The sequence below is a fragment of the Oryzias melastigma genome, linkage group LG24 (genome assembly GCF_002922805.2).
Source record: "Oryzias melastigma strain HK-1 linkage group LG24, ASM292280v2, whole genome shotgun sequence".
Lineage (NCBI taxonomy): Eukaryota > Metazoa > Chordata > Actinopteri > Beloniformes > Adrianichthyidae > Oryzias > Oryzias melastigma.
Window position 1 is genome coordinate 9,225,778 of NC_050535.1, and position 25,742 is coordinate 9,251,519.

The window sequence follows — 25,742 nt, forward strand, 5'->3', positions numbered from 1 at the left end:
TTATTATTACTGCTTTATTAAGATTTTCAACATTCAGATTTTGACAGAGGATTTTTTGAAGAAATCCAGAAATGTCGTATTTTTGCACAAGACGAGTCAAGTTTGTTTGACTTCTATCAACTTTGCGTCCTATATTCCACCTGAGAAAGTCAGAGACTTATAGGTGAATGAATGAATATATTTGTGTCAGAGCAGCTGCAGCTGCAGGAGGAGTCGACATCTAACAGAAAACAGGAACAAACAATGCAGAGAACAGCTAACATCTCGAAATCTGCACACTTTTCCAGATCGTCTTTGCAGAATCTGATAACTTCTTTCAAAATCCTCCACCTCTCCTAGTACACAATAACTGTAGAAATCCAAACATTTTAAATAAGCTACTTTCAAAAGAACAATTTCAACAGTTAAATGCATAAACTGCCTCGCAGTAACCTTTACACACAGATTACAGATCTGGTTTAAATCACGCTTGAATTGCTTTCCCCCCAATGGCTACTGTCGCAACAAAAACCTGCTGACTCGGAGGGACTGACGAGCCCGCAGAGAGAGCCCATGTCTTTTGTCATCACTTTATGGATTTGTCAAAAACTGCAAAGCATATACTTTGTTTTCCCAGGTTTTTCCCTCCTTGATAAACGCCCTGAAAGGTTTCTAAGAATCCATTTTGCCCATCATGCCTCTGTAGTCTGTCACGGGACGCTCCCCTCGTTTCTTCTGTCACCTAAACTTGTTTTTTTAAAGAAGCGAAATGTAGGCGATATAAATATGTTTGTCTGTGACAATGTAGTTTATTTCCTTTGTAATCTGATAAATAAATATGCATATTTATGCAGGTGGACTCTTTTATTCTGCCTACTCTGTTGGCATCAATGCTTTTTCTTCGAATCCCACTTGAACGCTTTATTAGAAATAAAAACGTGTTTCAAGGTTATTAATCTCTGCAAAACAAATTCCTCTCTACTCTGTCATGTGGGTTCAAAGTCTCAAAATCCACACGAAGCGGGAAACCTTTCAAATGTTTGTCGCATTATCAAACAAAGCTGTGACGAATGTAAAATCTGCCGTGACAACTCGCAAAAATAGAAGTATTAAGTAGGAGTAGGTGATGTTCCGAGAAAACGAGAGTGGGAAGACTTTTTTTTTAAAGAGTTGACGTTAAAAGTGAGAAAAACAGATGATTCACTTTGGTTTTTACTGTCAAAACTTTAAGTTTTAATTTAAAAGACATCTGGACTGACAGGAAAACCTAAACCTTAATGGAAATTTTGATTTTATGTTCTGTAAATGTAGCTGTTGTCGTCCCACAACAAACATCTGGATAATAGAAAATCTTTTTTCTCATTTTTAAGGGAGAAAGATTACTGGAAAATCAATTTCAATTTAGGATGTGGTATTATTTTGGAGGCAGCAAAAGTGTCATGATTCAGGGCGGAAATAGCTGAAAAAATGAAATAAATGCACAAAAAAAATCAAAAATGATGACAATCACTTGTTATTTTCAAGGTTTTGTTTCTCTGTCCTCTATTCAAACATTTTTTTCTCTACTTTTTAGACGTTGATGATGCAGGAAGCTCTGCAGGAGTCATTTTTTTCCCCAGAGAAACGGGGAAGTGAGAATGGAACAAGGTGGGAGGTGAGGGGGAGGAAGGACGAGGACGCTCAGGATGAAAGAAACGCCACGATCCATCTGAACACGGGCTGTGTGCAACTTTCAAAATGGGGCAGAGCTTTTGTGAGTCAGCCGCTGATTCACTGCCTGCGTCTCAAGGAGTCGATGCTCCTTAAGGGGTTTAAGTGAGCAAAGAAAATTAAGAAATATGAGTAAATGTGACAGTTATTCCGCAAAAAACACACATAATACGAGACATACTTGAAAACATGGAGCACAAGCATAACAAATCTAAAGTGAAGGTCTCAGAGCGCACATGCTAATGGGTTCGTTTTCGAAGGAGTCACGGCCTAAAAGTTCTCCGGGGGAGAAAACGGAGCGTCTGCATAATGTGAAACAGCTCTTGGGGGATTTTTTAAGTACTAGAAGAGGAGACATAAATTTGATAAACGTTGTCAGCGGACCAGTGTTACTGATATATAAGCACATGAGCCAGGACACTCACCAGCCTCTGAATTTATCTAGAACTCCCACTTGTCCTGAGAGCAGTTTGGTTCCTTCAAGTTCCACTAGAATACTGGCAGTTTGACAATCCAGTGCAGTATCTGACCTGTTCCTTGGATTTAGGTCTTGTCTCTAGAATCTAATACTTTCATGTTTTCCAGTTCTTCTCTCAGTTCTTGGTATTTCTTGATCTTTTGGTGTTCCTTCTTCTCTTATGTTCATAATCGATCACAAAAGTCTTCTTCTCCTTCTCGACTGCCAACATCTAGTCTTTACTATTTTGTGTGTTTGTATCTGGAAGTCCCACAATATCCTTGCTTTAGTATACTCAACTACCATCACAGGTGTTTAACCATCTTGACCCTTGGACTTCCAGCCCATAATAAACAGGAGTTTTTGGTCATTTGCTCAGCCACGTGTCCTGCAAATGCACCCTACGGTTATGTGTTCAAGTGTCTATGCCTGCAACTGGAGTCCTGCCTGGTGTGGTAGTTCCTGGCATCTACTGATCTTGAGTTGCCACAATAAGAGCCTCTTGCATCTTTTTAGTCCAGCCACTGGTAAGATTTGCAGATATCAGGCACTATCAGTGGATCACATCATGATGGTTTCTGCAACTTGTGGTGTTCACAACGCATATCAACAACTGGATTTTTTTTAGGTTAATCTTAGTTAGTATCTGCTTCTTTGGTCTGACGGGATGGTCATTTGGGCCGCCAAAGCTACACAGTAGTATAGTCAGACTCAGTTACATTATTCACACCTTCATTCCAAACTGGATCTTTTACTTTGGCATCCAGCTTCAGTGGATTTGTCCTTAATGTTACTGCTACTGAAACTTCTTCCGCTCATCCGGGATTGGGTCTCCCTGGCTTCTTCTTTCAGCTCCTCTGGGGGGACCCCGAGACATTCCCAGGCCTTGGGGATACCTGGGTCTTCCACCCAGTGGGACATGCCCGGAATACCTCTCCAGGAGGCATCGGGACTAGATGTCCGAGTCACCTCAACATCCTCTCAATGAGGAGAAGCGGCTCTCTCCAGGTGACTGAGCTTCTCTATCTCTAAGGGAGCGCCCAGCCATCCTCAAGAGGAAACTAATTTAAAACGCTTGTAATTAGGACCTTGTTCTTTCAGTCATGACCCAGAGCTCATGACCATAGGTGAGTGCTGGAACGAAGATCGACCAGAGCATTGAGAGCTTTACTCTCTGACTCAGATCCCCTTTCCCCACAATAGATCAAAATAGTGACCTCATAACGCCAGACGACGGTCCAATCTGCCTGTCAATCTCACGCTCATGAACAAAACCCCAAGATATTTAAACTCCTCCACCAGAGGCAGGAGCACTCCACCCACCAAGAGAAGGCAAACTACCTTTCTCCTGTCGAGACTTTTTTTATATAGTAGGAGTCATTTCCCCAAGCCAAACTCGGGACCAATGTTCTGAAAACGACAACTGGGTGGGACCAAGTAAAGTTTGAGGTGATGTTGGGTTATCAGTCCAACAACCAAAACGCCATGCTTTTAAACACCAAATCAATCCCTTTTAAACATGGTATCCTCTCGCGATTGTCACGATTAAAAAAAAATAAATAAAAGTAGAGGCAAAGTTGGGGGATAAAAGTAGAAAGAAAATCACAGTAAAGATTTGAATTTACATGTAGGAGAGATGAATCATCTCTTTTGTCTTTTTACAACCGTTTAATTATAAACAGTTAAAGCAGAAAATAAACTTTTTCCCCACATATTAGAGAAACGACTTGCAACAAACAAAACCTGTTACTTACGTTTCCATGTTGTCTCCCTCCAACACCGTCTGGACTGGCAGATATCCGAGCCTCGGATGTTTGGTGAAATACTTCTTCGATCGGAATTTGTTCTTCAGTACTTTGGTGAAATCTCGCATGTCTTCGCCTGACGTCGTCTGTGTGGAAAAAACAAAAAAACAGGAGTTTGGTCGTCACCTATTGTTCCGTGTTGTGATTTTATGCTCATACAAAGTCTCTTGTGCAAATGTAATCAAGATGAGCATTTGTGTGGAAGAAAATGTGTTTGCTAATTAGGTACTTAGCGGAGGTGTTCCTCTTGCTGAGGCGAGTTTTTGCCGTGTAAGCAAACAACAAATTACCACAAGAGTCTGTCCAGAGGGAGACAAAATCCCTTTCCAGAGGATTTAGACAATCATTTACAAAAGCCAATCATCTGCAGCAACAGAACAACTGCTCAAAATATGCATGCGGTTCATTAAATCTCCTCGCTTTGAGGCTTAAACTTTTGTTTTTTAAATATCACTCAGCTGCAAGAGGGTGGATGCTAATGCGGAGTATGAATACGGTGGAAAAACATCTCCAACTTGAATACAATCAGCGAGTCCCAGGAAGGAGAGAATCCCATAATTAGTTTCTCTCGCAATTTGAACATCTTGTGACCTTTTAAATTCAGACAATCAAAGTGGATGTACTAGGTAAGGAACTTGGAAGACAATAAACATCAGAGGAAAATTTCAGTCGTAAATTAACGTTTCTCGTTTGTTCAGTATTGCCAGCAGAGGCAATTATAACATGGACACCAATAAAAGTTGCAACAAAACACAAAAAGCAATATCCTGTCTATGACAAACAGTGTGACAAAAATGAAATAAAGTGAAGAATGGCTGCAGTGAGTCTCCTAAAAGTCCCATCAATCCTTACTCTAAACTTTATTCTTCACTCAGGACTCTGTGTTCTGCAGCATAAAAATGAAACAGTTTGAGCATGAAGATAGCCGCGATTAAGCACTTTATCAAAGTGGTATTGTAAGGGGAAAACAGTGAGTCTAGAACAGACAGGATTTAGAAACTGAACAATCAATCACTAGAATTTTGTTCATTATACAGATGCTTGGGTAAACTTTAGCAAAAAATTAGATATTTTTGAGATTAATGGACATATTTTCTAGGAATATTAATTAGTTAGAAAAGCAGGTCTGTTAAATGCAACATCTTAGTTCAAATCAAAGTCCGTTTTATTTAGCTGCATAGGCATTTCCGTGGATTTGTTTTTAATGGATTTAAGAAACCTTCACAAATCCACAAAGATTTTCTTCTTTGATGTTTTTTTTTTGTATGCAACTGACAGAATTCACCATAAATTGCACTTTGATTTGAAGATGCAACACTTGCAAATTAGTTTGGAGATAAATCTTTATTGGTTTTGAACTTCTGAACATATTAAGTGTTTGTTGATGCAGCTCGGATCAAGATGAGGATGCTGGGTTTAGAAAGTGATGGAGGGCAGCTGGTGGGCACGTTATCTGGGAGAAGAATAATTGCTGCTCTTTACAGCTGCTCCTTCAGAGTCAATAGTTATCTCATTTGTAAAATAAAACAAACACATTAAAAGAGAGAGAGGAGAAACATCAACACAAACGCGCCTCACAACGGCGAATTGTTGCCTCAAAAATGCATCAGTTGAGTTCTGTCTCTTTCTGGAAAAGCAATAAGGCAAAATCTACGGCCTTTTGAAAGAAATGATGAAGAGACCCAAGAGATCACTGAGCATTTTAGTATTTGTTCATGCAAATTACAATTGTGCCAGAGGGAAATGTAGGAGGAATTCAACAATTAAATTCAAAAGTAAAGACAGGGAAAGAGTTCCGTCAAAAGCAGGAAGCAGCAACGGTTCTCAAAGTGGGAGGTGCAGAACAAGAAAACTCATTTGATGTTCATTCGCAACATTTTTGGTTTCAATTGAAAAGTTTGGCAGTTTTAAAAAAATCTTTGAGGCAACAAACTTTGATTTTTCAAATAAAGTCAACTTTTTGTCCTGATAAATTTGTACTTTTTGAAAATGTAAATTATGGGAACGGGTTTTGTCCTGATAGAGAAACAGATGTGAAGGATGGAGTTGTGTATGGAAAGACGGAAGGAGTGAATGTGGAGCAGGAAGTAGAAAAGATCAGTAAGGATGAAGTGAGCGAGTTGGTCCAAACATCACCTGTGGAGGTATGTAATGATGCCCATTTACTAAAAGGGAAACATGCAGAGTTGTAGCAAATTCAGAGGAACAACACCGAACATGGGAAACAGTAGTGGAAGCTAGACTGAGGTCAAATGTGGCATTTCTGAGCAACAAAAAGGTTTCGTGCCAGGGAAGAAAACGGCAGGTGTTTAGAGTAGGTCAGTAGGAGCTGAATTGTAGGTCTGGAAAAAGTCTCAGAGTCCTGAGCTTTATTTTGGTGATTTCATTTAGTTGTGCAAAAAGAAGTTGCCATAGAACAACTCTTAAAAAAGGCATGTGTGATTTTAAAAATGTTGCAGATAAAAGCCGCACTTATGAGCAGCTATTTTAGTCAAAATTTGCACTTTATTTCTTCACTTTTTCATCTTTTTTTCTTTTGTTTAAATATACAAAAAAAGTGTGTCACACTTGCAAATGTATATTTTTTCTCCACCATATAATCAATTTGTGTTAAGTTAGAAGAAGTGTACGGTATTTTATTTTGAAACTTCACCAGACTCTCTTATCTTTTGTACATCTGGCTTAATCTGTTCTGCAACACTAAACTTTTGATAAATCATTTAATGCGTCTCTGATTTTATCTCTGAATACATAAGAAAACAGTGGCATGCTGGGAGAAATTTGATGAGATGTGAACCATGACACAAATAGGGGGGAGGGGCTTTACTGTCTGGAAACAAGCACTTTTGTGTTGACGTGAGGGAACCATATGTTCCTTTGCTGTTTGTCCAGGTGTTTTTCTTGTCAGCAGTCTTTTATTGCTCACTTTTTTTCTTGCTCTATTGTCTTTTGCTCAATGTGTTTCATCTAACAGATTTTCACGAATGAAAAAAATCAATTCAGATTTGTCGGTTTTGTTAGTAAAAGCTTCAAAAAGCAATAAAGATAAAAAAAGAGACTTAAAGGAAAAAACTCAAAACTTTGGAGAGCGCAGAGAGGTCAGCGGTAAAGCTAACACATTCTGGTTCAAAAGGAAAAATTCCTCCCCGCTGCTCCCTAACATGCTTTACAGAAATATCCATGTTTTTTCCTCCATATTATACACCGGAGTAAAAGGCATACTTTCAGTGGATGGTGTATTTTTGAAACTGTCTTATATAAGGGGAATAAAAGAATATGGTTCGATAAGTGAGACAAAAAAGTGAGAGATAACTCCACCACTCAGTCAGACTCTAGAACAGTAACTAGCATTAGTACACTAAAAGCCTGTTTAGCACATTCTTTAATGCATATCACAGTCTGTATGCAGCATAATAATGCATTCACACTGGGCTCAGAAGTCGCGTTTAAGCAACCAATTCCAATAAAAATTTAAAGTAATATGCAAGTTTTTTGCTCCCGCGCTAAATTCTCTTGTGTTCACGCATCGCTACACAAGTTTTTCACTCAATTTTTGGGCCCTACGTATAAAGCACAATGCCATTAAACAGGAAAGTTGAACCAGTTGAACTTGATCAATCAGGGACTCAGATTTGCGTAATTGCGGTTTGTGCCAAAATAGAACTATATGACGCCAAGCCTTTCATACACAGTAATCCCCCCGTATTTATGAGGGTTAGGAACCAGAGGTATCCCCGAATTTGCAGAATCCACAAATACGGAAAATCCCTCGCCCCGCGGCCAAAGAAAGTCTGTTAGCGGTCTTATTCAGCATATCAGCGTTTTTTTCCGCCTGCTTCTGAGTCAGCTGATGCCATTTCTCCATGCAGGGGTATAGAGAGAGGAGGGTGCGCTCCTTTTGTGCTCCCCCTTCGCTGTCAGCACCTCCTTCATGAGTTGTTGGCGCTTTTTATGACAAACCGGAAGAGCCATGTGACTGAAATAAAAATCTGCCAATACGTAAAATCGCAAATAAGCAGGAGAACACTGTTTCAGAAAAGAGCCGTGAAAGAAAAAGCCTGGAGCTAGATTTAACATTTTGCGCTAAGCCTCTTTAAACTGTGAGTGCATGCGGCAGTCCCAGGTAGCAACAGTCCAGTGTGAACACTGTAAAAGTGCTAAACATTCAGGAATGCCCCTTAGCGCAATCTTGAACAACAGTGTCCAGTTTATACGTAGCATAAATCCCAAGCTAGTTTTCAATTAAAAAACACACTGCTATCGCTAAAACAAACACTACTGTGACTCATTGTGTATCTGACAAAAACACAAAAGCATGAAATGTACATTTTCATTAAGAATCTGACAATAGTGTGCAAAATAATGAGTGTGTGTGCCGTAGATGTCCCCTCACCGGTGTGCAGTACTCAACCATGGGGTGGTTGAGCTTGTGGCCTTTGGCGGTGCGCCCAGAAAAGAAGCAGCTCTGACACACGTCGTAGTTGAAATGCTTCAGACTGCGATACCTTCAAACAGACACAAAGAGAGGAGAAGGTGAGGAAAAGAAGACACTGTAAATGTCACTCTGATTTCCTCTGGACCTCTTCTTAGTCGGGGGTGGTGGGGTTGTTAGTACATCTCTGCAACATGACTCAGCTCTCGGATTGCGACTGTCACTCTGTCACATAACCCTGCATGGTCACACACGCCGGTACAACAACAGAATGACAGACGCGCTTGAGGTCCAGCGAGACACAACAACCTGACGTCTGGATGTTCAGCAGCAGCTGCAGCCACTCTGCCATTTAACAGCTAAATTGAGACAGGAGGCGTTCAAACATGATACCTTCAATCTTCTGCCTCTCTCTCCTCTGAAGCTCTGCCCAAGGTTAGTAGACTGATGAGCGAAGAAAGAGGCCCATATATCAAATGATTCAAGTGTGAGCACAACAAGTCAAACAAGTGCTGACAAAAGGCATATTTTTATGAGACAACGACCTTCAGTGGGAATAGGAAGTCCCAAAATTCATTTGTCCCCTAAAAAAATGAGTAACTTTGACATTAAAAATATTTTACTGTATTTTCCGGAGTATGAGTCACTGTTTTTTTTCACATTTTAGCCGACTTTTACGACTTTTTCCACTAGCAACCGGTTGCCCTTTAGCGGGTATTTCCGCTAACAACCACTAGAGGGTGCTGTATTTTCTACTGACAGTCCCAGAAGAAGAGGTGTCGTCCAAAACAAACATGGAGGAGAATCTGATTGTTTTCTCCTTAAATTTTGATATTTTTCTCAGTTATTATTGCTGTTTTTATTTTTCGGGCAAATATAAAAGTGCGACTTATACTGGTTTTCTTCTTCTTGATTTGACGTTATATGCGGTATATTTGTAGGTTTCACACTTTGTCTTGAATCTATTTTCCTGCCTCATATTACAACTGTAACTCATCATTAAAAAAATCACAATTTCAAAAAGCTAAATTATCTTATTTTTAATTAGATTAAGTTCTTTCTCTTGTTAAAAGCTGCAATGAAAAAACCAATAACATTTAGTAAATTTAGCAGTTTTATTTAATTTCTACAAGTAAACAAGACGAAATAGCTGCCAAAGAAATGCAATAAAACAAAGTATAAAAAGTAAATAAATGGTTTTAAGAAGGAATAAGAAAAACTAACAACTTTCAGGCCCAACGAAAAAAGAACATTAAATTAGAAATAATTTGAAGGCTTCAGAGGTGCGATATGGAAGGTATAAATGCTCTTTATGGAAAAAGTTATTTTTTAAAGTCAAATAATTGTTCAAAGCAATAAGCTGATTATTAATGCATAAATGTATCAATGAGATTTTAAGAATGTACCTTTCCTGTTGTAATGCAATCACATTAGTCCCTAGTAATTTCGCGATTCACCTTTCGAGGTTGTGCAGTTTCACTTGTTTTTTTTTTTGCACTTTTTTTTTTAAAACCAGTAAATTGTGCTCTGCATCCTGATTGGGTGTTGGTCAAATAATCTCCTCCGTGCCATGTCTCCTGTACAGAATCCGTTCAGTAAACTCTTGTTAACGAGCAGATCTTTGTTTTAATTCTATAACAATTAACTTATCTTCTATGAAAGCTTGAACTGTGAGAGTTTAAGCAAGAGAGCAAAGTGTAAAAATGTTCTTGTCCGTCTGAAAAAAGTGAATAAAACCTGTAGTGAGGGGATTTTCTGCCCTAAAACATCAATCATCCTATTTCGTAAATTATTTTTAAGAAAGTAAAGTCCATGATCAACAAGAGAACTTTGTATGGATTTTTTAGGATTTTTTTTTTAGGTTCTATTGTTTCCTACCAAGTCAGTATCTGGTTGAAAAAGGGGATAAACACATTTACTATGTTGTCTGAACAGCAAAAGCAAGAACTGTTCCTGCTACATGTCATTTCTGGAGCACCCAAATTGCCTGCCTGGCATTTTTCTTCTATTTCATTGTTACTCTGCCTTTCCTTCCCACCATCACTCACTCCCATCGATCAGTGACAGAACTTGGGAGATATGTACTTCATCAAATGTCTGAATGGGTTTCTCTTTCTGCTTGCAAAGCAGTGGGTCTGTAGGGGACGCGATCTTGCCACTCGGCGTTACGTTGGTCAGTAAGAAGAGAAAAGCTGCCCTCACTTAAGGTCGGGGTGATGGGATTTTCTTGTCGGATGTCGTTAATCCTTATTTTTAGTATGTTCTGTCTGTAAATCGACAAGAACTAACTAAAATAAGTTAGAAAGTGTTTTAGGGATTTGTAGACTTTGTCAGTCCACCAGACTAAGTTTGATTATGCCTCAGTAAAGGTGGGAAAAGTACCTTCTGTTTCTATTTTGTTTCTATTTTGCCCACAGATTCAGTATGTTCTACTTAAGAATAACATTTAGCTTCTGATTCCTATATTTTAGCCCCCAGTTCTGCCAAACAAGTTTTCTTTTTTTTGTTTCAGTCAATGATTCATCATAACTTTTGATTTGATGACCCTAAAGTGAAACAAAATAATGGCAAAAAAAAATAAACTACCGGTAAATAAAAATGTTTTGGAAAACAAAATTAATTTCCTGTTGGAACAAACATGATTATCCAATCAGTGCAGTCCAATTATACCTTCCTTTTACAGTTTCTTTCATTTCATTTTGATTTCTGGAAATTGCATTTTTTCCCCCAAAACTTTTCCTTTTTAATGTAGTTTTATTTTATTTTGATATTGATTTTTTTGGAACTACATGTTGTTTATTATTATTATTTGTTTTTCTTTTTAATTGTCGTTTTGATCTTTAATATATTTTAATGTTGAGTGATTGTTAGTTTGATTTGTACTTCTGAGACACCGTATTTTGACCATCTAATGCAAAACAATACAGTAAACAAGGAAAAAAACAACTACACCTTTGAACTGCCCAGGGAGGAGTTTACTTTAGGAAAAAAACAACTACACCTTTGAACTGCCCTAGGAGGAGTTTACTTTAGGAAAAAAACAACTACACCTTTGAACTGCCCAGGGAGGAGTTTACATTTAGGAATAAACAACTACACCTTTGAACTGCCCTAGGAGGAGTTTACTTTAGGAAAAAAACATCTAAACCTTTGAACTGCCCAGGGAGGAGTTTACATTTAGGAATAAAGTGCTCAATTTTTCACAGGAAATGACTGACATTATATTTTTGTGAATGAGGAAGTCCTCTGTCTCGTGTGTGCGCATGAGCCACGCATGAGTCTGTGTGCAAATTACAAAACTTGGGATGGTATTTAGCCAGCGGTGTATCAGACGGTGACATTTAGATAAATGTCTGCCCAGCCGAGCAGATCTGCCCTTTATGTTCAACAAACACAGAACAAACCAGAACGATGTCACGTTTTAATGTGTTGGGGTGGGGGTGTGTGTGGGGGGCTGCTCTTTATTTGTCTTAGGCTAAAAATAAATCTTTTGCATGCCAAATATGAGGAACCTGGACTTACCTGAAACCCACGATAGGACACTCCTTGCAGATGTTGCACTTGGCCTGATGCTTCGCGGTCTCCGCTGCAGCCACTCGGTGCAGGACAGGAAGCCAAACCATGGACTGAGGCTCCAGGTGCATCCAGTCAACAAACTGTCGAGGGTCTATCTCCACTTTATTGTTTACCTGTCCAAAAAAATAAAAGGGGTTCCAGCCTGTGAATCAAACTTTTATCAACCCCTTTGTAGAAGTTCAGCTTAACAGTAAAAGAAATTAACTACAAGACGTACAACAGACTGCAGCACTTTACTCATGCTAATAAACCAGCAGACAGATTTAAAGCAGCTGCATGGTAAAGTGACAAGCCCTTCCTGAAAGACTTTATAACGCAGGGAACTTAACTTTTATGAGTATCTTATTCATTTTTAATGCTTCAAATGTGTTCCAATAAACACTGACTGACTTCATCACCCTCCTTCCTCCTGTCCCTCATGTCATTAGACACAGCGACACGCAAAGATGAGAATCACTTTTTTGCATTTGTTCCGACATTAGCTGAACCGGTTGGGGATTTTCCTGCACCAAGTGAAACACAGGTGTCTCTACGATGCAGCTACATGCTATAATGAGCTAGTCTGAGCAGTCAAAGCGCAGTGGGAAACTCTGACACGGCTGCTGTCACCATTTAGCAAATCAACCTTTCCACTGTGTCCGGCTCACAAAAAGGGCAGAAAAGCAGGAAAAGGGCAAAATGTGTTTGCAAATACAGAATCCAAAAGTTTTTTGCGTTCTCTAGATTCCTTTGACGGTGTTACGTGTGGGGTGTCAAAACTTTATAAGCATTTCACTGTCAGGAATAAACTTTTGTTCTCAGCTAAACTAAACAGGAAATTAAACTGTTTTTACCTTGAAATTAGACCTTTCAGAAATGTAATTTTAGAGTTGGTCTTGAAATTAAATGGAAATAAAATCTTTTTTTTTTTTTAAAAAAAAAGGATGTGCACAAAATAAAAATCTTTATCTAGATCAGAGGTCTCAAACTCAATTACACAAGGGGCCAAACACTTTTTTAAAACTTTAAAACTGTAACTTTAACATAATTATGAGCTATATATATAGCATTAGCTGTGATAATGCTAGTGTGAATGCTGTAAGCTGAAGATGCTAGTGCTGATAGCTGAAAACGCTGAATTCGATTGCCAGCTAAAATATTAGCTAAATGCTAATTTAGCCTAAAAAAACTAAAAAAAAAAAAACTTAGGTTAGCCAAAACAGCTAGCATGTAGCTAAATAAATATCTAAACTTCAAGATATTCTAAAAAAAATTAAAAAAAAAGTTCTAAATTAGACAAAACAGCTAGCATGTAAATATAAGCCAAACTCCAAAACAGCGTAAAAAAACTGCAAAAAAAAATCATGTATTAGCCAAAACAGCTAGCATGTAGCTGAAATATTAGCTAAACTCCAAAATAGCCTTAAAAATCTTAGTAAATGCCAAAAAGTCCGAAAAGCTAGCAGAATGACAATTTTTAAAACTGTAACTTTTTAACATAATTATGAATAATAAAAAAGCAGAAATATTATTCCAGAATAAATCAACTTAAACCTTAAATAACTTTCAATTTTTTACCCTCCATAAAAATATATTTTGTCAAAATTATACAAGTTATAAATAATTGAAAATAACATAATAACCACTAATAATAAAATAAAATGATCTGGAGGGCCGGGTATAATTACCTGGAGGGCCGGATCCGGCCCCTGGGCCTTGACTTTGACACGTGTGATAGATGCATTTTTCACTTTCACTCTATGAAATTCCAAAATGTTTTGTTTTTAAAAATCAGATTTACCTGTCAAAAGCTTTATTTTACAATGAATGTGAGGAAAACTCTGGGCTTTTATTTTGTTAAATGTGAAATAAAGTCTGACCCCATGATTAAAGTCGCTCCTAATAAAACTTTCTCTGCATTTTTTTTTAAACTAACTCAGTCTGACCTTGGCCTCAGTGATGTCAGCGTCTCTCCTTCCACATACATTAGTCTCATCTCTCGTCAACCTCTCTGCCGTCTGATGGTAGAATTATAGCACTTGCACATTAATTACTGTCTGGCTGAAAGGACGACCGGATCGACGGATGGATGGAGAAATCAAGGGAGAGCGACGAAGGAGCAGCAAAACGGGGCCAAATTTATGGCGGTGGAACTCGTTCATCGCACATCCATTAAAGCGAATGGAGTGGGTGAGAGCACTAACACTTGCAGGGCAAACTGGTGCACGAGGCGACACAGGGCTCTGTCTGCACACAATCACTGAGGGTGGGGGGTGCCTGTCTGTTTTCTGCCAACATGGTTCGGTGATTTAATGACAAATGAAAATTTAAACTGCAACTGACAGTCAGACTCAAGATGAAGTCTGTGAAGAAGTTGCCTGTTAGGAAACCTTTTTTCTTTTATTTGGAAATAAAAATGCTGCCTGGTTCTATTTTGGGACATCCAGTGAAGGAAAATCAATTCAATTTGTGATACTGCAGTTTTAAGTTTTGGCTTCTATTTCTGGTTCAGGATGATAGAGTGAAAAACCACATATTTCAATAGAGGCTGTAAACTTTTCGAGACAACGGCAAAAAAAAAAAAAAGAAGCGGGTCACAGTAAATTTCTAGAGGACATCTGGTTAGAAGACTGAATATTTTATAACAATCTGGAATGACAGGATTTTAACAATGGCTCAATTTGAGGTTTATTGGTTTTTGTGAAGTGCCTTGAGAGAACCTTGGTTGTGAAATGGCGCTTTATAAATAAACTGGATTGAAAAGGCCAACTGAGAGTTCATGCTTGATCAGCAACGTTTCAGCAGAATTTCAAAGAACCTCAGAAGCTGGAAAATAAAGTAACTGTGAAGCTTGAGGACTGGAAGCCACAACAATGACAGTTGATCCATTTAGAATATTATTTTTCAGTAGTAATAACATGTAATTCACAGTTTTGTGTTTTTTATATATATATATATATATATATATATATATAAATTAGCATTTATTTAATTTAGATTCATTAAGTTCCTCGAAAATAAACTAAAGGGTTTTTTTACATTCCTGCCGACTTGAAGAGGTCTTCTTTGCTTTATGATTCCTCCAGATTACACAATCTTTAGATACAAAGCAAAACTTTGGTAAAAAGTCTGATCCTTTGCGAGTTTAAATCATATATTATCTCATGCTGTCTGGAGCTGCGCTGGGATGATCCTGTTTGGAACAAAATGTATTTTATTTTGAAAAGAAATCATACATCTAATGTTGTCTGATGTGAAAAATAATTTCACATGTTGAGAAAATGCTAGTTTCTTTTTTATTTCTGCTTTACTCATGCCAAAAAAGAAACATAAATCATACTTATTATTAAAAATACATTGTAATGAATGCACAGCAGCATGAAAATAAGACTGTGCAGCTCCAACCAAGTTTTGATCACTAGAAAACAAGCCCAAATGGCTATTTTACTATTAAAGGTTGCAGACCCCTGTCGTTGGTGATGTTCTTTTATAGCTGCTACCAGAAAATGTCAAATTTGTCAATATATTTTACTTAGATTAAAATCAGGTCACATTTACTGACAACTAGGAAGGAAAAACATGAATTTTCCTTCCGACTGTGGACGTGTCAGTAAAGCAAGCATCTGGTGCTCGTGTTGTCTCTGTGCTGACATACATGCTGGAAGCAGCTGCGGACGCTGGGTTCGATGTTGGATCCTCCGAACGCAGCCACCTCCCCCAGCTGCCTCGGGATCTGGATGGCTTCATGCAGCAGCAGTCCCAGCTGCCGCTGGTCACACGTACCGCCTGCTGACGCTACCTGGCTGAAGAGATCTGTGGAGGAGTGAGGAGATAAAAAAAACAAGAGGAGAGCCAGTGAGGAAGAGTCAGCACTTGTGGCTGACATTGAGAAGGGAAAAAAAACATGTATAAATAGATGTAGAGGGGAAAGACTGTATGGCTGTAAGTGGGAGGGAGAGTGTGGCTGCACCAGAGAAGGAGATTCATTTTTAATGTTTCTGTCTTCCATGCCAGGATTTTCTTCCTTCCTAAACGCTCCTTCACTTCTCATTTAGATTGACAACGCTGCAGCGGGTGATGAGGCCGGCCCTCTGACACATGCCACATGTCGACTTCTTTTTTTTTTCTTTTCTAATCGGGTTACGAAACGCCACAGACGCATACAAAAAAAATCCTTTATCAACGCGTGTGCAACATGCAAACTCCAGCTGTGATCTGCACTTCTCACCTCCTTTTTCTCACAATCAAAACTCAACCAAATCCGATGGCATTTACCCATTCTCCCCAGAAGAGCTTTAAAATGGCAGAACATTGAGTTAAGCATGGGTGCAATGCAGTGAGAGTACACGCACCGGACTGACAATCAATGAAACTGTAAAGGAGGAAGGACGCAATCAACCATGCTTGAAACCCTTCTCCAGCTAATAGAAGCTGCCAGTGGAAGGAAAACGCTCCGGGATCAAACCATGGGAGGAAACGGAGAGGAAAGGAGGGGAAGTGAGATTAAGTAAGATGGGACAAAAGTGAAAGTGTTAGATGAACGCTGGGGTGAGCTGTGACAGTGAAGGAAGAGAAAATCTTCAGAGACAAAGAGCAAAGACTGACTGACAATATTCCTCACAGCGCAGCAATCCCATATCCACTCTAATCCTCCACAACCAACCAGAATTAAAAAGAATACACGAGACACGCGTAGGAGGTCCCTCGTCCAATTAGACGAGCCCTTCACACGCTGTATTTTTCGTTTGAATATTGATGCTGGGATAACAGCTGATGTAGGGCGCCGTGGGTGACGCAGAAGGGCTTGTACAACCGTGCATTTAAGGAGCATGCCTACATTAGTGAATAGCAGCTTGTCAACTCCACTTACGTTTGTATTTCTCCTCCAAGTGTCCCTTGGAGAGGGAGAGCAGGCCGATCTTCATGGAGAGAGTGCGGATCTTCCCACTGCGTCCGCTGCGAAGGCAAACACAAGTCCTCGTTTAGCACTCTGTTTTATTTATTATAACTAAATAATGTCTGAAGTGGAATTTGGATTTGATGAAACGCTAGAGGAAGGAAAGGACCATTTCTCCTCCGTCTGTGATTGTTGTTGTATTTCCTGTAAACCCACAATGTTTACAAGGCTAAACGGACACATCCCATGTTGATCTTTTTCCCAACAAACATACATGAGTGTTTGTTTTCTTGTTTACGAATTACACAAAAGTTTATTGATTTGGTTTGTGTTGGACCTGGTTGTCATTTCTGATACTTTCTCTGTTTATTTACATCATTAACCCTTAAAACTGGATTTAAATGACTGATTCACAACATATCAAGTTATATTTAATTAGTTGATTTTGATTTCTTAATGTGATTTCTTTTGCAAGAGCTAATGTCCAGTTCTGGATTTGGACCAATTCAAAGGTGTGAGTCATCGCTTTATTTGAAGCTGGGTAAAAACTAGCTAATTATTCCAGAGAAAAGATTTATACAAAAAGCATAATTCTGCCTTTGCTTTTTTGGGGAGTGCAAAAATGTTGGTCTATCCAAGTCTTTTTATCATTTCACAAATTCTCCACTTAGACCAGGATTAACTAAAAAATAACGAAGGGTGTCATCTGCATAGTGGTGGACTTCAAAAACAGTCTTAAAAAAAAAAAAAAAAAAACTTTGGTAACACTTTATTATAAGATTCCTTAGCAAGCTTTATTTACACATTAACAAACATTATTAATGTGTTAAGACATTTAATAGCACAATAAGCCAAATAAGGTTTATTAACATACTTGGTAAGATTCATTAACATCTAAAGTGAGACCAATGTCTACAAAGGCAAGAGTAATAAACTTCTTACAACCTTAACAAATGTATTTACCATCTCTCTCAACATTATATTTATTGATTTGCAGCACCTCATCTAAAGTGTTACTAAAAATCTTATTTCCTGTCTGTCATGTTAGTTTGAGAAAACATGTCTTAGTAGATTTTTTTTCCCTAAAATAAGCGGCAATGCCACACTGGCAGATTTTATATGTTTGTTTCAAGAGATGGGGTACGCATGTTTTACTCATTTCTAAGGGGTCATTTTTGCAGGGCAATACAGGATATTTCGAGCAATATTTATATGGTTATTTTTGGTTTCTTAAAATGTATGACATGACTTTTACAAGTACCAGTGCCCCACAGAATTCTGGATTTGGACCGATAGAAAAAAAAAAAAAAAAGTAATCGCATTAAGTTCTACTGCTATGCAGATGACACGCTTCATTATTTATCTAACAATCCTGCTCTACATCAAGAATTAGTGAAAGTAGAAGCCTGTTTGAATGATAAAAAGACTAATATAGTCCAACAGTTTCTCAAAAATGTTGAACTCATTATTTTGTGTAGATGTCTTCTGTCCAAAAACTGAGTTACTTTAGTTGGTTTTGATCCAACTTCTAATACTGCATTTCTAGCCAAGATCTCATTTTAACTCTAAAGCAAAAAAAATCTGGGTGGGTTTCTTTCATCTGTGTGATAAAGCAGAGTGTTGCTAAAAATATATTCATCTAATTTAACCTCCATACCTGTTTTTTTCTGGCTCAGTGTCTAAACTTATTGCTGAAACATTTTTACAGCCAGAATCTTGGTGTTCCTAGAAAATCTGACAGAGAATGCATTTTTAATTTTCATAACAATTTCATTTTCTTCATCTAAGTTTGGGAATTTTAATGTATTTTTTTGACAAATGATCTTTTTAATAAGTTAAATGTGTTTCATTTTAGAACTAATTAGGCTGTATTTTTGTATAAATAAAACTAAAGAAGGCTAAAAATAAGCTGAAGAAGCCATGCACGTGCGAAACTGTGACAGCCTCAAAAAAGAAAGTGTGCTGATCCTGAGCGGCTGTCCTGAACTGATGACAGATGGCGTACGCACGTGTCGTAAACGTTGAGCAGCCAGTTGAGACACATGTCGACGCAGAGGGGGACGTTAACCAGATCTTTGTGTTCCTGCTCCAGGCCGTCGTAGACAGACGTCAGGCAGTTGATGACGTCTGGGACAGACAGAGGCTGACTGTTGTTGGTGAGTTTGTGCTGCTCGAAAGTGTTCTGGGCGACGCCGATATCCAGAAGGTCCACTGGAGGATGATTGAGGGGGAAGAGGAAGAGGACAAGCTTTAGTAAAACTACCAAACTTTGAGAGTAGAAGGAACACAGGAAGGAGAAAAGATGAACAACTACATAATCAAGAAATCTGATGGGAGACACAAACAAATCAGCACATTCTTCAATTAGAATGAAAACAGTTCATTTTTTTAAAATTTATTCCAATAGACTTATATTCATTACCATGTATTAAAATGAGGCAGAATAAAATACATCTGCGTTAAACCCATAAATACAAGCTTAATAATAAAAAAAAATAGCAAAAGAGATATTTTTGTGCTTTTTTTTTATTAAAAAAACATGCATCAGCCATGATCTAAACAAGACTAATACCTAGATTTTGGTAACTGTTCTCATTTTGTGTTTTGCTCCAGGGCAGATGTAAATAGATCTGCCAGCTGGCTGTTTCAACACATGTTGTTTGTTTACTGCCCAGCACAAAATATGTTGTTTTTTGAGCACAGAGATACACTAAAAAACAAGAGTTTCAGATTTATTTCATTAGGATCAAGTTGAGGACAACTGCAGTAGAAATTGAAAACACAGAACTCAAAAATTAGACTTTAATCTCATGGGAATGTTAAAACTCTTGCAAAAAATAATAAATAAATAAATATTGGAATAATTATATGCTTTGTCCACACAAGACGGCAGCCATGTTTGAGCGTGAAGCTGCTTGTTACTCTGCATACCACACTAAAACCGGACTCATTTACATGCAGCCGGCACCGCCGCACTATCAGCTGCTATCAGAAAGCCAAACTTTACTTCTCTCCAGAAGAGAGCTGAAAAAGGCTGTGGCTAATTAGTGGGATGCCATGCGCGATCATTTGTGTTTCTCCAGCCTCCTGGCGCTGACTTAACCCAATTAGCCGCTGCGCAGCATCCCCGTCACACGTGTAAATGTGAGTGCCATTCTTCCACACGCTAATAAACACTTCTGGATCTGGACTGATAACCGAAAGAGTGTGTGTGTGCGTTTGCAGCCTCGTGTTCTAATCTAATGGACAAAATGGAATCGCAGTGCCCGCATCGGAATCACTCGGGGTGATGCATTCCTGTCTCCAGCACGCACCCGTGATCAGAGAGGCAATCTGTGACGGCGAGCTGGAAAACCTGAATAATTCCAAATCATTAAAATTTAGCAAACAGAAGACTGATGTTACTCTGGTTCATCTGGATGAAGCTGCATGGAGTCAAATCGGGATCAGCTTAAAGTGAACGAAAAAACAGGATGAAAACTTAAAAAATAGACATTGTAACTTAAAAATGTTGTAGAAAATTTGTAAACAAGATATCATAAATTTGAGAAAAAAGGAAAATTAAAAATATATTTTTGAAAATTTGGGAAAAAAAAGTTTGAAAACTTTAAATAAATCTTGAAAATCTGAGAAAAAAAGCATGAAAACTTGAATTAAATAAAGTATAAATGTAAAAATTACCAATGGAAAAATAATGTATCGATTAGTAATAGCTGCTGTTTTTATCTTTCAACTTTTTTTTTGCTTTTCTGAATCTTCACTTTAAATCCTCAGTTCTAATTCTGATTTTCAAGTTTTCGCTGCTGAGCTGATCCTAATTTTACATGGGGGCGGGGCTTTGGGCTCATTGGCTAGTGAGACACGTTTCCCAGGGGGTGACAGAGGGGACTCCTTACTTTCTCAGACACACATGAATACTTCAACACTTTTCTCTCATTTTTTACTCACACTTTTCAAACTTCCATAGAAAAATAAGCATTAGGATGAAAACAAGGATCTAATGATGAAGATTTATGTAACGCTGCCAAGCTGCTCGTGACCCATCTACGTGAAAAACGGCACGAAGGAGATTGATTGACAAGATCAACGGCAAAGTCGCAAAGAAATTTGAAGTAAAAACTGCACAGTAGTGATACTTCTCTCCCCAAGTTTGATTGGAGTGGGGCAACGCAGGCACCGACATAAACAGACAAAACAGACCCAACACCATTACCTCTTGGGGAATCATGGGATGCATTTAAAGTAGCCAATGAGCTCAAAGCCCCGCCTCCATGTAAATTTAGGCTCCGCTCAGCAGCGAAAACTCGAAAAATTAAATTTGAGACTGTAAACTGAGGATTGATAGTGAAGATTCAGAAAATATATTATATATTAAGTTGAAAATTCGAAACAGCAGCTGTTACTAATGAATTCATTATTTTTTCAATTGGTAATTTTTATGTTTATATTTTTTTTAATTCAATTTAGCAGTTTTTTTTTAATTTTCAAGTTTTATTACATGTTTTCAAAATGTTTTCTTTACAATTTTTTTTTCAAATTTTTATATTTTCTCACATTTTCAAGATTTATTTCAAGTTTTCTCTTTTTTTTCAAATTTTCAAAACAGTTTTTTTTTCAAATTTGCAAGATCTTGTTTTCAAATTTCAAATTTTTTCAGTTACAATATCTATTTTTTAAGTTTTCAATCTGTTTTTTCCTTCACTTTAAGCTGATTATCCCCATCCAGCTGCTGCTGGTTTGTTTGTTTGTTTCTCCCCACAAACGTACAAACCGTGTGAGATGTAAATGAAGCGTGGCCGCGTTGTTTTGTTGCAGTGATAAAAAATCAACAGCTGGATAATTGCAGCCGTTTGTCACCATTTTCCGCTGAAAGCTCGCTGAGAGTGTGTACCTGTGTGCTCAGATGTGTCTGTGACCACCTGAAACTGCAGGGAAGGTAATGACCTCCTACATCAAAGCTCCCATTCCAAAAGAGAAAGCAGCTTCTCTCAGACTGAAGCCCACCTGTGCGGCGCCGCCACATTCAACAGGCGCAGGTCGGCGTGGCAAAGCCCCACATTCAAGCAGCTGAGCCATCTGTGCAAAAATGATCAGTGCGCCCCCAACCCGCCACCCCAGCATCAAAAGCAGAGATCTTTCACTTACAGCACAGTGCTTTCTGTAGTCTGCGAATCTTCATGGCTGTTCGGTATGCAGAAAACCTCACATTGTTTAAGTCCGCTGCAGGTAGAAAAAAAAACAAAATTAGAGAAAAATCCATCTACAGGGCAACACTTGCAGGACTTCCTGTAAATCTGACTGATGTAATTGCCCACGGAGGTGATTGAGAGGTGCGAATGCTAATGTGGACTGTGTAATTAGGCTGGCGAGGTGCGTCTCGGAGGGCGCCGGCGCTATTTGCCGAGCTGCTGGCCCTACAGCAGACGCTCCCAAAGTTTCACTGGTTATTACGATTCAGGCTGCTCATTAAAGAACAATCACACTCTCCATCCCACGGGGACAGACATGCGCACGGATATTGACAGGGAGCGGCATGGAGCCGAGACATCAGTCATGGGCACATCTGCCTTTGGAGAAAAAAAAAAAAAAAAAAGTCCTCCTTATGTTGAGTTCTGACTTAAAAAAAAGGTAAATAATCCCCTGAGGCAAATTTAAATTAGTTTTCCTCCAAATGCTAATAAGCTTTTACTTCTTTTTTTGTTGTTGTTGACTCGAAAAAGAAAAACTTGCCAGTGACAACTATCAACACCTTAGTTTTTTTTAGTTTTCAACCACTGAGATATTTTTGAAGGACAAAAATAGATTCAACCAAACAGTTTTAAGTCGCGGGACGTCTATCATGTTCCTCTTTCAGGTTGAGTAACGGCCCGCCATTCCCACCAACTGATATCCTCCCTCAGATAAACCACAGAGCTGTCGATCATAGCCCTAATGCTTTAACATTTACATTCTTTTTTCTTTCACTGGGAAGAGTTATGCCTCGTTTCCACTGAGCGGTACAGACCAGACCAGTCCCTTCTCGGCTAGTTGAGAATGTTCTGGGCAATTCAAGTGAGCGTTGCACCATCGGTGGATGCATGCGGGGTGTAGACCGATGACGTAACTACACGTCAAAATGATCCGGCTACAACAAAAGAGAAGCCGCATCAGCTGACTCAGAAACGGACGGAAAATGAAAAAGATGAAGCAGGTGTTTATCATGGATGAAGCCGGACTCTAGGCTGCAGAACCGTCTATTCTTCTGAATAAAAAGAAAAAAATCTTTATGTTGATCAATACTCTGATGTTCTTCAATAAATGTTTTACAAAGCACGATCGGAAGTGTTTTTCATGAGTACGGATTGGTAACGGACGTTTTTTGACTGCGGGGGTTGGGTGAGACAGGTGTCTCCGGTCCCCAACCCCCGCAAACAGGGGTGAAAGTAAGCGGGAGCGGTCCGGAGCTGCGTTCTGGTTAAAGAATTGGAGGCGGAACGCCGCTCTGGCTGGAGAGGCGAGCTGTGCGGACGGTTCTCGTTGCATAACACGACAGAAGCCGCGGTTGCTCTCATGAAAAACAAAAAAAGAGTAAAATTCAACTCAAGCTGAGAGCTTGAGAGTTTATGAATAGCAACAAATTATTCATAAACTTCTCATCTGCATTGTGATTGGTCAGTTTAAATACAATATACATTTAGTTCAATATCCTTCAATCTGGACGCTTGCTGTTGTCGTAAAACCTTTCCACCAATCGATGTGTGACAACAGAAGCTCCGCCCTCACAGGTCCATTCTATTTTTCTATGGACCTACGACCAACAGGAACCAGCAATGGTACCAGTCGGTCCTGCTTAATGGGTCTATTTTGTAATGGAAACACTCAAAAGTCCAGTCCTGCCGGGTCCAGTCCGGTCTGGACCGCTCAGTGGAAACAAGGTATTAGAGACGCCTTTTTTGACTTCAAAGGAGGCAAAAATGTCCCACTTTGACCTCCATTAAAGTCCTGTTTGTTCTTTGCAGAAGCAAATGTGGTGGTTCTATTTATGTCTCATATAATGCGATGACTTTTCATGTTTTATCTTTTAAGTCTAAGAATGGCTTCTCATCTTGAAGGAAAGAAAGCACTTTTTTATTCCAAAGTCCTTTATCTTGAGGCAAAATAACACATACTTGTTATTTTAAGGAGTTTTGAGAGTTTCATTGTTTGTACCAGTTCGGGTGACCAAACAAATCTGCATTTCTGTCAGTATTTTGGAAAACTCTTCAAGATGTGAAGTTCATGCAGCTGTGCGTTCCCACCTAGTGACTGGTAGAGCTCTGTCATCTTTGGATGATCCCAGCAGGTCGTCTGCGTCTGATGACTACAAGCACAACAAAATAAGAGCACAGTTATTTCTGGAAGCCCTAAAATAAAAAATAATAATGATAAAAACAGCAAGAATAGATTCTGACACACAAACACACCGAGAGCTACTTATGTCAAAGCACACATTCACTCAGGAAATAGAACTTCTTAAACCTTCAAGGCTCTTTAAAAGGGAAAAACACACAAAGGGAAATTATAAAAACACAAAAAAATGTGTAAAATATAAAATGAGAACCTGCAGAATAGTTTAGAATTTTAATTACAGTTTCCGAATTAAAGCTACAGAAATCAATTTTTAAAGAAATAAAAATCCTCTTTTAAAGACTAAAAATCAAGTCTCACAAATACACTGTAGCTTTAAAAATCTGTTTAAAAAATATAGAGGTAAAAGATTTTAAAACAGAACACCCAAAACCAATCAAATGTTGCGTTCAGGGGACAGTTTTCTCAGGCTTCAGCTGCCAGTCAGCGACTGTTTGAGCACTGCTGGCTGTGACGTGGAGCCCTATGTTGTTTGTGTTTGCATGAATACATTTCAAAAAGGCATCTGGCTGTCAGCAGTCACGCTCACACCTGTGGGGAATGTTGGGAGAAGAATTTTTTTTTTTTGTGGATGGTGCTTTTTGAAATGCAGGATATTCCCTGCGGATGGTGGAACGGATCACTTTCTGCTGACAGCAGGAAGTGAAGTCAAACTGCAGCTGTGGATGGCAGAAGCTCTCCCAGAACGCAGATGTTCATCAATATTTAGCAGGATCGCTCCCTGATATCCTTTCTGATAAGACTGGAAGACCCTCCTGGATTGCAGAAGGCTTTATTTGAATGCAGATCATGCAAAAATCCCCCCTCGATTTGATTTAGCTCGACGTTTCGGTAAAAAAGGTGTTCATCTTTGCTCTGCTGTTCCTGCAGAGTCGATGTGAGATGCACTGTGTGGTTCCATCCAACAAAGTAAAAGAATCCCAGTTTTTTCAAAGGCTAAACACACTAGAGTTTCTCTGAACTCCACCGAACAGGTTCAGTCGACGGACACATCCATGATCACAGCCTGGAGTTAACTTGAAAGCGATCCTCTTATTGTTCTCCAAGCCTGGCTCTTTATTTCTGATCCCTGCAAGCGTACAGAGAGTGCAGGTGTCATTTGTTTTAATCTCAGTCTATATTTTCTTTGTTTGTTTGAAAATGTGTAAAACTCCAGAGAGGTTGATATGTAAGATGCTTTAAAGTCCGACAACCTTAAAGTAGAAACATGCGGCCAAAGGTTTCAGGATGTTCATGTATTTCCTGGAATAACTTTAAAAGATACTTCAGTATCAGAGATCTGTAGCCTCAGGAAGCCCAGGGAAGAACAAAGATTAGCCGAAGGGATGGGATGTTTTCTAATGAGAGCAGGAAGTCAAACGGGGTCACAGAGGAACCAAACGATTTCACGATCTCTGTTTGACCAGGGAAGACCAGAGCAGCCGAGAATATTTGACAAAAGTGACCTTCTCAGTCTGACAGATCACCACCGTAATATTAAATCAGCTTATGAAGAATAATTGCAGCTCCCTTTGACGTTTT

The 25,742-nt window shown here is 38.8% G+C and overlaps 1 protein-coding gene across 6 annotated transcripts in view; it reads right to left on the minus strand.

The window, feature by feature from the left end:
* The window catches only part of utrn (utrophin), a 184,221-nt gene that overhangs the window by 18,180 nt on the left and 140,299 nt on the right, over positions 1-25,742 (minus strand). For all 6 annotated transcript variants that reach the window (XM_024290458.2, XM_024290459.2, XM_024290461.2 and 3 more), the window contains 8 exons: positions 24,113-24,174; positions 21,981-22,055; positions 18,845-19,046; positions 16,809-16,894; positions 15,594-15,751; positions 11,906-12,072; positions 8,345-8,456; positions 3,901-4,037 (listed from right to left, as the gene is read on the minus strand). In XM_024290458.2, the coding sequence (XP_024146226.1) occupies positions 3,901-4,037; positions 8,345-8,456; positions 11,906-12,072; positions 15,594-15,751; positions 16,809-16,894; positions 18,845-19,046; positions 21,981-22,055; positions 24,113-24,174 (999 nt within the window). The remainder of the gene's footprint in view (positions 1-3,900; positions 4,038-8,344; positions 8,457-11,905; positions 12,073-15,593; positions 15,752-16,808; positions 16,895-18,844; positions 19,047-21,980; positions 22,056-24,112; positions 24,175-25,742) is intronic.